At 40.4% G+C, this 16,928-nt stretch overlaps 2 protein-coding genes across 6 annotated transcripts in view; both read left to right on the forward strand.

Annotated features, from left to right (window-relative positions):
• sorcs2 (sortilin-related VPS10 domain containing receptor 2) overlaps nucleotides 1-9,316 on the forward strand; it is a 222,816-nt gene extending 213,500 nt beyond the window's left edge. Inside the window, exons 15-28 of one of the 5 annotated variants that reach the window (XM_041031186.1) lie at nucleotides 1,339-1,459; nucleotides 1,546-1,679; nucleotides 2,035-2,154; nucleotides 2,386-2,557; nucleotides 2,643-2,829; nucleotides 3,336-3,469; nucleotides 3,884-4,007; nucleotides 4,161-4,273; nucleotides 4,363-4,485; nucleotides 4,590-4,689; nucleotides 4,797-4,844; nucleotides 5,260-5,362; nucleotides 5,884-6,089; nucleotides 7,057-9,316. In XM_041031186.1, the coding sequence (XP_040887120.1) occupies nucleotides 1,339-1,459; nucleotides 1,546-1,679; nucleotides 2,035-2,154; nucleotides 2,386-2,557; nucleotides 2,643-2,829; nucleotides 3,336-3,469; nucleotides 3,884-4,007; nucleotides 4,161-4,273; nucleotides 4,363-4,485; nucleotides 4,590-4,689; nucleotides 4,797-4,844; nucleotides 5,260-5,362; nucleotides 5,884-6,089; nucleotides 7,057-7,121 (1,750 nt within the window). In that variant the 3' untranslated portion in view covers nucleotides 7,122-9,316. The remainder of the gene's footprint in view (nucleotides 1-1,338; nucleotides 1,460-1,545; nucleotides 1,680-2,034; nucleotides 2,155-2,385; nucleotides 2,558-2,642; nucleotides 2,830-3,335; nucleotides 3,470-3,883; nucleotides 4,008-4,160; nucleotides 4,274-4,362; nucleotides 4,486-4,589; nucleotides 4,690-4,796; nucleotides 4,845-5,259; nucleotides 5,363-5,883; nucleotides 6,090-7,056) is intronic. The other 4 variants (XM_041031187.1, XM_041031188.1, XM_041031189.1 and 1 more) reach the window with 4 other exon arrangements.
• Nucleotides 7,348-15,629, forward strand: LOC121177508 (lysine-specific demethylase 6B-like). Its single transcript, XM_041031832.1, has 7 exons — nucleotides 7,348-7,445; nucleotides 8,738-8,752; nucleotides 10,846-10,994; nucleotides 11,254-11,395; nucleotides 11,779-11,905; nucleotides 13,634-13,804; nucleotides 13,993-15,629. Exons 1-7 carry the CDS (start codon nucleotides 7,348-7,350, stop codon nucleotides 14,008-14,010), a joined length of 720 nt encoding a protein of 239 aa, XP_040887766.1. The 3' UTR covers nucleotides 14,011-15,629.
• The last annotated feature ends 1,299 nt before the right edge of the window (nucleotides 15,630-16,928 follow it).

Raw genomic sequence — 16,928 nt, forward strand, 5'->3', positions numbered from 1 at the left:
CAGATTAGCCAGGGTCTATTTCCTCGCCACAGAGTTTCGATTTTTGACGGCGCAGCCTGCCATCCCATAATGAAGTCTTTGAGCAGTGACTTAGCACCAAGGACAGGTGGGAGAGCAGAGATCGTCCACCACTCATACTAATGACAGCTGGTCAAATATCAGAGACATGGACAGATTCTCACCGGGCTTATACTGCACATGCTGCTGGATGAGATCATGCACACAGCATACTTCCAAAAACAAAACACATTTTTCCTTAAAGGAATCCGTGCATCTAAATCTCATTCGGGCACCAAAACTCTCCGGGAAATGACTCGCAAACACATTCCTGGAAATGTTTTCTCCTCCTCAGCTCTGTATTTTAATGAGATGAACTAAAGCAACAAATTTGCCACTGTTAATGAGTGTTGATTTCTTTTCACCGAGCTGATTGGAGTGTTGTTTGTCCACTAATAGAGCTCTTATGTCTCTGGAGTGGCTATTCAAAACCAAATAAAAAGTGCTAAATTAACTCCGGAGGCTGGTGGGAACTGTGGCACAAACAAAGCAACGGAGTTGATTTTTACGCTTTGTGCTGAAATTAACAGCGATGAATTTTTGCTGTGTTCAAAAGCAAATTGAGACTAAGATGTATGAGTAAGCAGTGACACACCATAATACTGTATATCCAGCTGAAGCCCATGGTCTGGGATTTGGGGGGGCATAAAGGCTCAGTTGGCCCAACACCTCTTGGTATTCAGCCATGTAGATTGAGGTTTTGAGATATATCCAAACTGTCACTCAAATGCATCAGAGGTGAATTGAACTCCTCAGAGGACAGTAGAGACGTCCATCAGGTCCCTTTAACGCCAATGGTGAAGACATGGTCTTAGCAGTCCAACAAGGTGAACACGTGCCACCACCAGCACAACAACATATGTGTCTGTGACTTCAGTCAGAGTTCAGGAATGAGGATGTTATTCATTACCTGTGTTGCACTGTAAAACATCACCATCTAGTGGAGAGGAGGGGGAACTGCGGTAAAGATTATCTGAGTGTTGGAGCCAGCGATGACTACATTATATAAGAGACATCATTATTTGGATGGACTGTTATACAGATTCAAATTAGGTTATCCAGTCCTGTGACCAAATTAAAATTTTTTTTTCTTTACTTTTTAAAAGTCAAAGGCAAAGATTTAGAATCCCACTGACCCCAAACAGGTGGGATCAGGCTGGACTGTGAAGACTTTGTGATTTAACTGGCGAGAAAATACAAACATTTTTACAGGTCCACATGTGAAGGGATGTAATATTAACTTGTGTGTCCGTTTTGTGTCCATGTTGTATGCGTTTGCAGTGTGTTTGGACACATCAGCTACAGGTCAGACTGGGAGCTGGTCAAAGTGGACTTCAGGCAGTCTTTCCCCCGTCAGTGTACTGAGTCTGACTACGACTCGTGGCAGCTCACAGACCTGCAGGTAATGCATGAACACACACACACACACAAATTCGTGCTTGCTTATATCTGAAACTGAATTCCCACATCTCAACTGTCTTCTCTCAGGGGGAGAAGTGCATTATGGGTCAGGAGAGGAGTTTCAGGAGGAGGAAGGACACAGCGTTCTGCATCAAAGGAAAGAGCTACACCTCTGCTCTCACCACCAAACCCTGTCAGTGCACAGAGAAAGACTTCAACTGGTGAGTAACCTGAAGAAATATAGACTGCACATTAACCAACCGCAGACTCTGCTGGTCCAGTGGGGAAACTGGATCGCTGTAGCAGGAAACAGTATATGAATTCGAAAAGAGCAAACTGCATGAAATCAAATGCAAAACAATCAAGGGTATTAAAAAATGTAAAATATCTGTGAGTTTGAAAACCATGAAATACTATGTGAAAAGGTATTTATTATTAAAATAGGTCTCATATAAATTCATACCAGAAAACAGATGTGGCAGGAAAAAAATGGTATGAATTCATATATAGGACATACACTGTCTGCAAAACATCCATCATGCCTGTTAAGAGTGTGCGTATGGTGTGTACGTGCAGTGACTACGGTTTTGAGCGCTCCCACGCCGACGGCAGCCGCTGCTTCGCTGACTTCTGGCACGATCCGGACTCGCCACCTGAAGACTGCCACCTAGGACAAACCTACGAGTCCTCCACGGGGTCTGCACATGCCCACACACACACACACACACACACATTCGAGACATATTTAAAGTAATAATTCATGTATTATGCACTTTCATAATGCACAGAGATGAAATTAGTATCGATCATCTCGCTCTCACATAGAAAGCTAATGAGCTTATTACCCAAATTGTTGAGCCTGTCCTCTGAAGTCCCGGCGTGCACCTCTGTACTCTGACAGTTGTTCTGTCCTCTGCTGTCCTTCAGCTACAGGAAGGTGATATCTAATGCATGTGAAGGGGGGCTAAACAGGCAGCAGAGCTCCAAACAGCACAACTGCCCTCTGCTGCCCCCTGAAGGACTACGGGTCGGCATCAAAGGGCAGATGCTGGCCGTGGCGCCTGGCGATGACATCACATTCATCGTCCACCAGGAACAGGTGGGATCAAAGTTATTCTCCGGGTTGGTTCTTCCTTGTTCACTCGGTTTGAATGTGCTGAAAGTCATCGTTCCTTTCCCACCAGGGCGACACCAGCAGCACCAAGTACCAGGTGGACCTCGGAGACGGGGTTCGGGCCATTTACCAGAACCTGACGGTGACAGATGAACCCATCCAGCATCGCTACGAAAGACCAGGCGTTTACAAGGTCACAGTGAAGGCCGAGAACATGGCAGGGCACGACGAGGCCACCATGTACATCCAGGTCACAGGTCGGCTTCCCAGACAGTCACTTGCTGTTTTTATATGACTACTATGACGTAACTCTGCACTGGAATCTTTTAGTGAAGGTTTTATTTCTGAGTGGTTCTCAGAGCAGAGAAATCACACAGCCTGTCAGGAGCCGGCACACTCCTTTGATCTAAATTTCTTTTAACGGCTGGTAGAGAAAAAGATGATGAAAACATCATTTTGCGGTCGGTTTATCTCTGATGTGTCTGGCTTTCTCAAACGCCTGAAATTGTATCATACAAGTCAAATATATAATGTTTCAGTCAGTGGGGATTTTATTTTGTTAAAATGGCTTTGTGTTGCTTTAAAGTTTTAAGTTTTATTGTGTGAATTTAAGCTGAGGACGTTTACGTGAGACTATTTTGTAAAGATTGAATTAGGTTTCTCTTATTTAAAACACTTCACTGGTATAAATTTCACATGGAATTCAAAACTAAATAAAACTGTTTGCTTTGTGATCTTAGAATCCTGTCTTCTTGTCTCACAGCTCCTCTACAAGAAGTGCACCTGGAAGTCGTCCCCATCGCTGGGAGAAACCATGAGGTCAATCTGACAGCTGTAGTTCTTCCCACAGAGGCCAACCTGACTGTCTTCTACTGGTGGATAGGAGACAACCTGCAGGTGAAGGACGCAATACAAACTACATCTACTCACATTATTCTTTTAATTTCTGATTAGCTGGAGTACTTGATTTTTCTGCCACTTGGGGGCAGCAGCACAAGCAGCAAACAAAACATGGATTATTATCACCTAGTTGGGTTGTAAACAGCAAAATAATAATAATTAAATGATATATAGAAAATCCTCTGTGAGTTCAGGACTATGAGCAACACTTTTCACATTCCACAGTCCGTTTTTATCCATTTTCATTATAATAAATCTGGATTATTGCAGTTTTTAGAGATCAACACTCCCTGAAAATCCTGTTTTTGACAGTTTGAGCTCAGTTCTTCCACATCAGCAAGGTCAAATCTTTGTGTTTCCTGACCTTTCAGACAAACGTGAGATTACTAACAGTGACTCTGTCTCTCGCAGCCCACGCTGACTCTGAGGAACAGCCTTCTGACTCGTTTCCCTGAGACAGGAGAGGTCTCCGTCACCGTCCAAGCGTCCAACGGCCGATCCATGGTGCAGGACAGCAGGACTGTCCGAGTCTACGGTAACACAGCGAACACAATGGGTCGATGCTGCAGCAAATGTTGTCTGCATTTACAAAGAAGCACAATTCTTCCTCAGTGCAGTTTTTATGGTTTATTTCATACTGCCGCAGTGATTCAGGTGCTAACTGCTCCTCTGCTCTGTCGGATCCCAGATAACTTCCAGGTCATCCCTCTGAGCTTCAGCAGGAACTTGGATCACTTCAACCCAAACATCCCAGAGTGGAGAGCAGACATTGGCCAGGTGGTCACCAAAATACTGGCTAAGGTAGGAGAGACCACAACATTACACATAGTCATTTGATCCACTGTTCACAAAGAAATACTGATGACTGACCTGTAACTTTCTGACCTCAGATCACAGGTGTCCCTCAGGAGTCCCTGGTTACGGTGGTGAAGCCGGGCCTCCCCACCACTGCCGACCTGTACGTTCTCCCACTGGACAGCAAACCCGCTAAGAGGAGCATGTTTGTAGATAAGGTACATACACCGTTTTCACCTTACACATGAAAAGAAAGAGACGGAGAATCCCAGGTTTTACTTATTAATTAGAATGTTTTTTTTTCCTCATTTCTCTTCCTCAGCGTATTCCAGCCATCATGCAGGCCTTCAAAGACAACAATGTCAGCTTTGTGGTGCGTGGAGGTCTACAAGTGCTGGTGATGCTAGCTGACCCGAACGCAGGTATATTTAGATGCCGCGTGCGTTACTTCCCCTTTAGTTTTGCTTTTAAAACGACAATTGTTGGAGCATTTTTAATGATAATTGCATGTTATTGATTTATTTCCAAGGGCTAGGTCTATTTGCTAATGACTCAACAGCTACAGCAGCAGAGACTGGTGCGTTCATGAGCCACACACCTCCAGCCTTCTGTGTGAATGCACATAACCTGAACACTCTTTGATTCCTGTGCCTTTTCCTTTCCTGGTTTCCTAACAAATCCGAATCTAATCCGGTCTGAGCCTGTCTGTGCTGTGCTGTGCTTTTTCATCCACCTGATGATCCTTCAGTGAATTTAAAATGCTCGTGTTATCTGTGCAGGTGTTTTTTTTCTATGAAAATCTGGATGTTTGTTGACAGGCTTTATCTCTACTTTCTATTACTTTTGTATATTAGCAGCAGATTTTGTCTTGATCTTCTCCTTCCTTTTTTTTTTTTTTTTATACTTCCTTGCAAATCTTCTGAAACTTCTGTTCTGAGTGTGCAAACAGAATTCATTCCTCACTGGTACATTTGTGTGGATTATCACCCTAGGTTACCACGGAGCAGCCGGAGGTCCCGGTGTTTGGGCTCTAGCAGTCATTTTCCTAATCAGCATCATCGCCACCGGCTCTTTCATCCTCTACAAGTTCAAAAGGTGAGCCATGTCATGTTAAAGAGCTGTGACATGTCAGCCCAGACAGGTGAGGCTGGGATCAAACAGGACTTTTTTTTTTGACCACTTCTCGTCCATCTCATTTATAATACAGATGTGGTTTTTTTTTCTGGTTCCATTTTTAGTCCCACAGATTCTCACGAACACAGCAATGAGACAATTGCTATGTTGCCTTGTATTTTTAGTATTTTGTGTCCTGTTGTTGCTGCTGATTGATTTGCAGCGTTGCCTAGATTTAAGGAAAAGCTACCTCTGTTTAAACGCTAACGAAAGCTCTGATGGTCTTTCCTTTCACCGTATGTTGCCCGACCCTAGTCGCTTGCATGAAAATTCGCAGTTGATTTATTGTGTGAGGTACCTTCTGTAACTGCATGCTTTCTCTTCACGTCACCAGCAGCACCTCCTCGCTTCCCAAACACATATGTTCACCAAAAAGTCACTTGAATTAAAACATGCAGTGAGAAACTATTGGCCCCGTCTTACAAAAACAACAAATCCCACAGTCCTTGGCTTAGGACTGAGGATGCCTATCCTCCGCTGTTTTTCAGGAAGCTTCCGGGCAGCCGCAACGTCTATGCCCAGATGCACAACGAGAAGGAGCAGGAGATGACCAGCCCCGTCAATCACAGCGAGGACACCCAGCACATCATCCAGGGCGAGGAGTTCATCGACGACGACCTCGACTCGCAGACTCTAGGTAACGCAGGAGGTAGCCCCGCCTTCCGTTCCCTTATAAGGACTACCACTAACCACTGCTACTAAAACCCAAGCCACTAACACCAGCAGCTAACACATACCAAGGTACTGGAGGACTTTCCCTTTTTCATCCATAACACTGGTTCTGCTAATAATCAGATATTTCTTTTTACCCCCAACATTGGTCACAAGGCACTGTATGATCATCACATTAAAATCATATCATAATTACAGTATGTCATGTTCCTGTGCCTTAATGCTTAAGGTTAAATAACTAAAACTAAATGGAGCTGTAGACATAATGTCACTTTATGGCTTATTTATCAACACAAGTTTAAAAAGTTCAAAATCTAGATTTATTGATTTGTACTTGCAGATTGCTGATAGTTGTTGACAGCTTAAAGATACTGTTTATTCTAACTAGCTAATCAATGTCTTAAATGATCATGGATTATGGTAAATTAGGACGATTATGTGACTAGTATTTGCTTGTTGTTTCACCCTAAAAGTCATATTCTAATGGCGACATGAAATATGATATGATATGATATGATGTTGCTACATCACTGAGAGTGACCTGAACATTTGAAGTGCTACCATACCATCTGTTGTTTGCTTGATGCGAAGCTGATAAACCTTACAGGTACCCTGTGGAGTAGACTGTGGAATAGATTATTTTTGACCTTTTATTAACTAAATTTATCAAAAGGGAAAATAATGGATGGATTAGTTGACTAATAAATAGTTTCAGGTGATTAATGGGAGAGGAGAGAAGAAATTCAGTTTTTCTTTAATTAAATGGGGCTCCATCTTTGGACCGTGTAGACCATGTTCTGGTGATAAACACGAACTGTAGCAGAAGACTCCACAGAGTAACTCTATCACCAGTGAAGCTCAGCATGTCCTGATTTGGATTTGTCATCTTTTATCGTTGCTCATTTGCTCGCCTGTGTCTTGTCTCTTCTTCCCCTTGTTGCCAGGCAACCATTCAGGTGTGGTCCTGAGCATCAACTCCAGAGAACTACACAGTTACCTAACCAGCTGATGGCTGCCATGACAACGCTAACACGCTAGCCTAGCCAAGCCTAGCCGGCTAACGAGCACAGGGACTCCACTTTGCCTTCCTCCTTCTCTCTCTCCTCTCCTTCTTTTCCTTCTATTCATCCTTGGACACTTCGCCTCCACTCCATGGCCTCCTCAACCTTTCAGCTCCACCTCTGGGGATTTTTTTTTTTTTTGTCCCACACCCCCCCCACTCTCTTCGTCCTGGGATGGGAGGCACTAACTCTGCTTTACCAAGTATATTTTACACCACTGCAAAGCCCCCTTCCCCTCCTCAGCCCCGAACGAAGACCTGCACGGACACCCGGTGAGGATGGAGATCTCGATGGCGTCGCACCGAGGACACTCACTCATCTGTGTTTTGAAAAACAAAATCTGTGTGTATGTTGTCTTGTCACTTGTAGACACACAAAATCAGCAAGCATGACTCTCTGCACTGGTTGCCAGTAATATTCACAGTCAAAGCGGGTTGAACCATCTCTGACCGAGAGGCCACAGCTACTGAGAGAAGGCGTAGGCCAAAGATCGGTGTGCTAAGATGATTTCCAAGCACTAAGGGTAGCCAAGTCCAGTTAAAGAAAAATGTATTTTAGCTCTTCCCCCTCTTGTTTTATTCGCTCTTTGTTTCTCACAATTACGAGACACTCACTTAAAAGGCAATAATATTCTCTTAATGGAATGTAGGAATATGATATACCCTTGTGGATTTGCATACAAAGAGTGTACACATGCAAACACAAGAGGGCGGTGTTGCACTTTCTTGAGATCCCCACTCACAGGTACTTGGAGAGCTCATCTTCTGTGGAGTACACTGTCTGATCGCACGGCTTTCTTTCATCGGTCAGAGCCCCACGACATCCGCACGCTTGTTTATCACTCACACATTTCCAGAAGTTTGCTGTGTGGTGTTTAAAATCAGCACCACCTCCGTAGGAGCTCATCGTCTGTCCCATGGTGCCTAAAGCAGCAGATGCTAGTCTGCTCACTGACATTAACTGTTGAGTCGAGTTTATTTATTTCTAATAAGAGTCTGCCCCTTCCTCTTCCTCTTCCTCTTCCCCCTCCTCCTCCTCCCTGTTCTCCTTCCCACACGTGCTGGGTCAGACTCGTTCCCCTGGAGACATATAAGTCGCTGTCATGGTGGGAAGGTGTAGTTGATATATTTTACTGTATCAGCCTATATTAGGCATAGCCCATGGTGGAATCATGTCTCCTTAAAGGTTTGGTTTGTTGTATGTAAATGTGTAAATATGAACAATCTCCACTTTGTACATATCCCCTTTGACATGTGTGTGAGTGTTTTACACTACTACCAAAATACACAGTATTTTTCTTTTTTTTTTTCTTGACAGGCACTTCACTGAGTTTCCTGAATTTGAAATATTTTCACTATTTCCAGTCTCCTCGACACCATTGCCTGCTCCACATGTATCCATTTTTGATATTTTCAGTGTAATCTCATGAGTAAGATAATTTTATGGTCTTCATCGATAACTGGAAATAATTTCACCGTCTTATAAAGATACGACTACACAGTGACGACTATCTATATGGATATTTTTGATACACTTGTTTTTCTGTCCTTTGTTTTGTTCCCAGTACGCGTGAACACTGGTGAGTGTTTCTGTTGCCTTTTGCTGAAGTCTTTTTGTTTGTTTGATTGCACTAACGATGTGAGCAGTGCTGTCGACACGTGCTGGGCAGCAGCTGAACAAATCTACAGACTCTGAATCAAAAAGTCTTTGGGTGAAAGGCCTTTACAGACTACCGATGCTACTCCCATTGCCACCAGGATCACCCCTTTGGTTCGTCTCGTATTTGACGCAGCGGATCACATTCACTTGTTCTGATTTACACCTTAATTCATCTTTTGTACATACTCTGCTCATGTTCATCTTGTTCTTAGTTTCCTAGTGATGTGTCGTCATTGTATCAATGTCCTCTTTAACGAAGGGGAAAGTGGGAATTATGATATTACAGTATAATAGTGAAGGAGTTTCACAGATGATGGCACCGACCATGTAATTTTGACCACGCTGTTTTTCTTTGATTCTTTTCCTCTTCTCTGCTGTTTGTTTTTTGATCTGTTGATTTTGCAATTAAAAACAATTGTGTGTCCTCATCAGGAAGCATAGTGCACTCAACCTGCATCCTGGAATAAATCACTCCCATAACTTGTACTGTGTGTCGGTTGGTTTTATCACATTGGTTGGAGGCAGCGCTGCTGTTACACTGTCCAGTAAATCACGCATTTATCATGTGTTCAGCTTCATCCTCTGACACACAATGGGAATAATATATCTAATGTGGTATTTATCCATTACGGAAGAGGATTAGGGCCACTAAAAAAATATTTTTTAAATAAAGATTTTTTTCGGGGGTGTATAGAATTCTGACTTTTTTCTGAGAATGCTGACTTTAATCTCAGAATTCTGAGATTAAAGTTTTAAAGTCAATTGCTGTGATTTTTTTTTATTCAAGCTGAATTACGCTGATATGGTGTGCATATATACAGTAAATGAAGGGACGCCGACTCCGGATGTGACGCGTAAAGCCAATGCGGAAGTACCTAAAGGTGCAATACCACTGTGGGCCGCTAGGAGCTGGCTCCAACACTTCCCCATACACTCTCGATCAAACATCGGTGAATTCTCACATGAAAAAATAAGTCTGTACATTTTTTTCCCACACGTCATTACCCACCAAACATACCACTACAAAGCGTAGTGGTATGTTTGTTGTGTTGTGCTGTGTTGTGTTGTGTTGTTGTTAGCATTGTTTAGTGGAGTTTGTTAGCTAGCCGCATTACATTGTGCGAAATGTCCTGTTATTTGTGTATCTATGTAGTCACCGTATTTTTGCATAAGGGTACGCGTGGTGAGAGCAGTACAGTATGACTGCAGATTGCCTTTACATATTTCTAATTATTTGTCTTTTTCTGCTCGTGCAGTTGGATTTATGAAATTTGATGACAGGACAGAGGATGAAGCAGAGCACCGCAAAGAAGTGGAGGATACACAGCAGTCACTCAGGACTGAGAGGAGAATGTGTGAATCTGTGGAGAATGTTGTCACAGCTTTTGTGCATTGTCTTCTGTATTCAGAATAATTCTGGTAGGATTTTACCTCAAAACACATTGTTTAGCACTTTCATTTTTATTGTTTTAAATTTCTGTTGTATATGTATCTTTATTTGCTGTGATACAGACGTTTTTTGTGACATTTTGAGGTCATGCTAAAGTATGACTTTTTGGAGCCTTTTTGAAGCCTTACTATTCTAAGTCGTTTTTCACCCAGTTTTGATGCTTTACTATACTATGTTGTTTTTCACCCAATTTTGATGCCTTCTGTAGCTCTTTAATGACAATTCATTCTTATTATTCAATCAAGAGAATGTACAAGGAACACAGCAAATGAGAATGTTTCAAAGAACTTTATTGATGATCACAAGTAAAACAGACTTCTTGATGTGTAGGCTCTGGCTAAATGTATTTCTATGTGCAGAGATGGCCACAAGAGGGCACTGCGGCACACAGAAATACATTTAGTGGGTCTCTTTACCTTAAAAGTTTATGAGACCCACTAAATGTATTTCTGTGTGCTGCAGTGCCCTCTTGTGGCCATCTCTGCGCACTTCAGCATGATCATAGAAAATCCTTATCACTAAAGAAAGTTGATAGAGCGCTTATGTGTTGTGTCTCTGTGCAGGTGGAAGCCCCAGCTTCAAGAGCTGCAGAAGCTGCCAGCTTTCATGCGTGTAGCATCCAGTGGAAACATGCTGAGCCACGTCGGACATACAATCCTTGGCATGAACACTGTCCAGCTCTACATGAAGGTTCCAGGGAGCCGGACACCAGGTAAAGAACACTCTTATGTCTTTAATGAGTTTGAATACAACTTTATTCAACAACAATATAAAGCAGAAGTTAATTAGCATCTATTAAGTTCTCAACAAAGCCCCATTACATAGGACTGAGTACATTCTGTCCATAATCAACAGGTCACCAGGAGAACAATAACTTTTGCTCTGTGAGTGCACCATCTAGTGACCAAATACAGAAAGAATATTTTTGAAGCCTGCTTGATCCTTCAACATTGTTTTATGTGTATCCGCAGCTTACCAGTACCAGCTGGCCCTGGAAAGATTCGAGTGGAACGAAGTGAAGAAGGTCAAGTCCATAGTCCCCATGATCCATGTGTCCTGGAACGTGGCCCGCACTGTCAAGATCACTGACCCAGACACATATAAGATGATAAAGTGAGTACACTCCAGCCAGTTTTATTAGTTACCTTAGCTCAGTTAAAACATTCCTGTTATTCTTCCTACTTTCATGAAGGTTATAATGTGCAGTCTCTGTTAAAACTGCTAGAATTGGCCTTTAGTTTGTTCAACAGTGAAGCAAACTAGTCTTCAAAATGAAATGCATTTTGAAGACTATAGTTTGTTTCACTGTTGAACAGTGAAACAAACTATAGTCTTCAAAATGAAATGCATTTTACAAAGATAACCTTCATGAAAGTAGGATAAATTGCAGGGATTGCAACTGGATAGTATTAGTCTTAGCTATGTGCAGTCTTTTGTCTAAGTTTTTAATAAAAATTTAGATGGTAATATAAATGTCTTTTTTACCTTCCTGCCAGACACTGCCTGCTGCAGTCCATGAAGCACATCCAGATCCTGCGAGACCAACTGGTGGCTGAAGGCAAGAAGATTTCTTATCAGAGTCGGGTCAAGGACGAGCCTGCCTACTACTGCAACGAATGTGATGTAAGTATCTGTCACTCTAACTCACAATCAATCTGTCTGTCAGATTGCAGTTTAACACGTACACTTACCTAACACCCGGTTAGCTCAGTTGGTAGAGCACAAGGTTTAAGCTCTTGGGGTCATGGGTTCAATTTAAGAAGTGTTTTTACAACCATTGTCTCACAATGGTTGTAACATTTTCTCCACATCATTTACAGTCTATCAGTGGACATGTGCTACACTTTGTTTATCTACAGCTCTACACTACATAAATACTACACGAACAAAAACTAAACATAATGCTCTTCATGAAGGTAGGGTTTATTGTAGGCCTCTTGTATGAAACTGCATTGTTTAATTAACTAACTGAACAAATTAAATATTGCAGTCTAATACAGGAGGCCTACAGTAAATCTTACCTGCATTGTTACTTACTGGGAACTGAATGTTAATGCAACTCCCCTGCAATAAATCTTACCTGCATGAACATTACAGTGTCATATTTTTTGTTCATTTTAGAGGCTGTAGCTTGTGCTGCTGTTGAATTGTACTGTACTGTACACAGAGGTGTTTATAACTCACTGATTCACCTAACAGTGTTTCCACTAAATGTGTTCAGCAGCATATAACTCCTGCTGCTAAAATTTCACATGGTTCGTTAACATACACACTGCAACGTTAGCTTTCTACTCTGCTGTAATACGTGTATATTTTGTATCAATTACTGAGGTAACCTTAATCAATCATTGCACCCCATATAATCAGAGTATGAATAAAACTACTTCACTTCAAATGTGTTTGAATCATTTTTGAGAAGTTTACATTTTTAGCAAAGGCCTATCAGCACCTCAGTAATGCTGAGGTGACTCCAAAGTGGTCTCATGTATCTGTGCAGGCAAAACAAATATCTGTGCTTCATCATTACTTCTTAAATTTATCACAGTTTGTCTGATGTGCAATAATCTTAACTTGAGAATTAATGAACTAAAAGGGGTTGTTTTTTGCACAAACAAATGAGTCACCACTTAATAGTAATTTAGATGTTAATAGGGCACTGAAGCCTACACTTAAAAATGCCTATGCTTACAAATGTAATGCTTAATTTTCTCAAAAAAATTTGGAAGCTCAGATTTTTATTTTGCCTGCACACATGAATCAAAATGGCTTTATTAATCACCTGATCAAACAGGGTGCCAAATTTCAAGAGGTTAAAAAAAGCTGAACTGATGCAACATTATCCAGTACACTTCTCTATTTAGTCAAATAGTAACGTAAATAATTTGATCTCTTTCTGTGTATATTCAATAAAAATTGTCTAAGTAGCTGTAGCTTGTGCTGTTGAATTGTAGTGTTGTATAGAGCTATTTTAAATACTTTATACTGACTAACTGTCAGTTTCCCCTTAGATTTTGTGCATGTATTGCAGCCAAAGAAATAGCGTCAAACGACTTTACTGTAGTAATAAAGAAAAGCCTCAACAGGGAGAATAACTTAGACCAGAGGTGTCTAAACTGTTCCACAAAGGGCCATGTGGCTGCAGGTTTTTGTTCCAACCAATCAAGAGCACACACTTTGACTCAACTGTCTGAAGACTGAGATCAGTTGATTAAATTAGTCAAGTCTGGTTGGTGAAGCTACAGCCTCTAACATGACTACCAAAATAGGATTTGCTGCAGAGTTGTTGTATTATTAGTATTAGCTAAGTGTACTTTTCTTACAGTAATCAGCCTGTTTTCTCCTCTGTCACAGGTGGAGGTCTTCAACTTGTTGTTTGTAACAAGTGAGAACAACAGCAGGAAGACATACGTGGTTCACTGTGAGGACTGCGCACGTCAGCGCAGCCCAAACCTGACCGACGTAGTGGTGCTGGAGCAGTACCGCATAGAGGAGCTCATGAACGCATATGACTCCTTCAGTCTGGTAAGCAAACACTTACCTCTTTTCCTCTTTTCCTGCTTTGTATCCAATAGTTTCCCCTTGTGCCATCAGTCTCCAAGAAATTGGAAGTTCAGTTCCAACCTGAAACGAAAAGAATTATCAATAAAACTTTTTTTTTTTAATGTCACACGTACATTAATGTAATTATTGGCAAATTCTTCTCTTACCAGGTCTCCTCTTCCCGGTGATAGAGCTCCCCTCCTGCATCTCCTCAGCCATAACCAAAATTCCTGCAAGCCAGGACAAAAGACATAGTTTGACTTTGGTTTTCAACTTTGTTGTGAGTCTGTAATGCAAACACTAATTCATTATTTAAGATCGTTTTTGCTACTACTACTGCTAATACTTGCCGAACAGCCAGTTGAATACGTTTACTCATTATTACTGTTTACAAAAAGAAATACCAAGCCGCCAGTAAAATACCAGTTTACTCTCAGATGGTGCTTTCAAACAGAAACCCTGGCAACAGTGAAGTTGAGGACCAGGGGGCAGTTGGTGCTACCATTGAACAGGGTAGTTAATGGTTTCAATGGCGTGTTCCTACCAGTACCAGAAAGAACTTTTTCTGTTGTTGTCTTGAATAATGAAATTTGTACAAGCTGTTTGCAATTTTTGTGGGGTGCTGTCTTTTTTTAAATAATTTATTATTTTGTTTTTTCTAAACTAGATCAGCCTAGATATATACCACATTGGCCTTGTATTTAGAAAAGAGACAAAATGAAAAATACTAATAATAGAGATATGAACATTTTTCTAAAGCATGAAGAATTAAAAAAAAATAACTTGTTTGGAATGCTTCAAAACATACGGGTTTTAATGACTTTGGTTGTTTTGGGGGGGACTTCATTTTTGATCTTCAGATTCTTGTATGTGTTGTAAATCTTTTTATCAATTATACTTTTATTTCCTCTGGAGATTAATATTCAGTTGTCACACATCATCAGGTCTTTTTGTTCATTTCTTCCACCTCTATATGAGCTGTCTTTTTAAAAAAGAAAGAAAAAAATCATTATCATCTGGTGTTTGTGTATCTCTGATTGTTTTGTTCCAATATGCAGACTTCCTGGATTTTTTTTTTTTTGGCATTGTACATTTAATTTAAAAAGTTTCCTCTATTTATTGGATATCAATGTTCTCTCTTTTTAATAGAGTTGTACAAGTTTGCAGTTTTTTTTCTTTATTTTTTATGGTGACCGATTGCTCTGTAAGAACTTAAATGTAGGGGTTGTGTGTCCACGGGAGTGGAAGCTGCCGTTTTTCTGCTGCTTCCTTCTCACGACTCCTGCCTTTTCTCCTGATATATATTAAATGATATCTTTATCTTGAATATAACGCCACCTTTCCTGTAGACAATAGGCACACTGCTCACGTAGAGAAGATGACTAATGGAATGCTGTGTTTGTATGCTCATTAAGGAAAAAAAACAAAACTACTTTTTCCAAAGTGTTTTGAGAAACGATAAGTTTTTTTTATTATGTAGGGGACTTTTAGGCGAGATTTTAATGATTTTATGATATTATCTGTTGAATATGATAATGGGATAGATGGTGCTAAATGTTCTCTTTGAACAACCTTTTTTTCTGTTTGTCTTCTTAAAATGAGAATTCTATTTTTCCTGTTGCAATATTACCTTAACCTTAACCTTCTCCTTCTCTTTGTGGTCATTTATTTATAACTGCACTGTTTAGAGAGTTCACACAGACATACTTGCAGACACACACTCTAAACTGAGCCAGACATGTCTTAAACACTTGTGAATTTGTGTGACATTACTATGACTATTAATAAACGCTTTTTGATAAATCCAGAAACAAGTACAATTTGTCTAGATTTTTTCCCCTGTCTTTCTATGTATATATTTTATGACCTCAAAATGTCATAAAAGAGGTCTGACTATACTATGACCTTTTTAATGACATTTTGAGGTCATACTAAAGTATGACTTTTTTTGGCCTGTTGAGAATGTTTGAAAATGAGAATGTTTCAAAGAACTTTATTGATGATCACAAGTAAAACAGACTTCTTGATGTGTAGGCTCTGGCAGGAGGCGGATCCCCGTCAGATGTGATCTTGATTACTAGCGGCTTCCCACGTGTACAACCCCCCCTCCCCCGGAGCTAAGACACTGGTGATGATGATGATGATGATGGACTGAATTTATCGACATCTTCTTGGGAAACTTCATAGAGGATGGTTTGATTGGAGATACCCAGCAACCTGCGTTGAGGTGGGTTGTAGAGCGTAGCATCTCTGAAATACCTGAATGACAGCAGAGAAGGAGAGCACATTTACTTTTTTAAATTACATTTTAAAGTCTTACTATACTATGTGGTTTTTCAGCCGATTTTGATGCCTTACTATACTATGACGTTTTTTATGACATTTTGAGGTCATACTAAAGTATGACTTTTTGTTGGCTTATTTTAAAGCCTTACTATACTATGACATTTTTCATGCAGTTCTGATGCCTTACTATACTACATCGTTTTTCACCCGATTTTCACCCAGTTTTTCATGTTGGTAATGTACAAAATGTTATATATGGTTTTTACCTAAAAGGTTATGCATTGTTACAAATAACTTAAAAACAAAACTAAAACAAACACAAGGCTGCGACTTGTAAATTGTTACAATTTGTGAGTCAATATTTTTTCTAAACACTAAAATCAATAAGGATATTGTCGAAAATAAGAATCAACACATAAGGTTGGTGTTAAATTCACACACTCTGGTATCATTTGTGTGCTGAACTGCTCAGTTTAACAAAGTGTGTTGTTCTGACTGTGAGTGGGCTCCTCAAACGACATTGTGTTTTGTACAGCTTATTTAAAGACTGTAAATGAATGTAATGAAATTATGACACTAAATTAATATTAGCAGGCAGTATGTTACTGTTGCACTGTTAGGACTTTTAATTAAAACTCCCTTAAAACCATGAAGGTAAATTAACATCTATACAATTAATTGAATTTATAATCAAAGGGACCTTAAAGAATATTAAAGTATGCAGGATTTTGTTGCCAGAATAATACAGAATAATGTCTATTTTATTGGTATGTTGTGAGCTAAAGGTGTTAATAAGATATTAAATATTTTATCAGCAAGT

This window comes from Toxotes jaculatrix, chromosome 23 (genome assembly GCF_017976425.1).
Source record: "Toxotes jaculatrix isolate fToxJac2 chromosome 23, fToxJac2.pri, whole genome shotgun sequence".
Classification (NCBI taxonomy): domain Eukaryota; kingdom Metazoa; phylum Chordata; class Actinopteri; family Toxotidae; genus Toxotes; species Toxotes jaculatrix.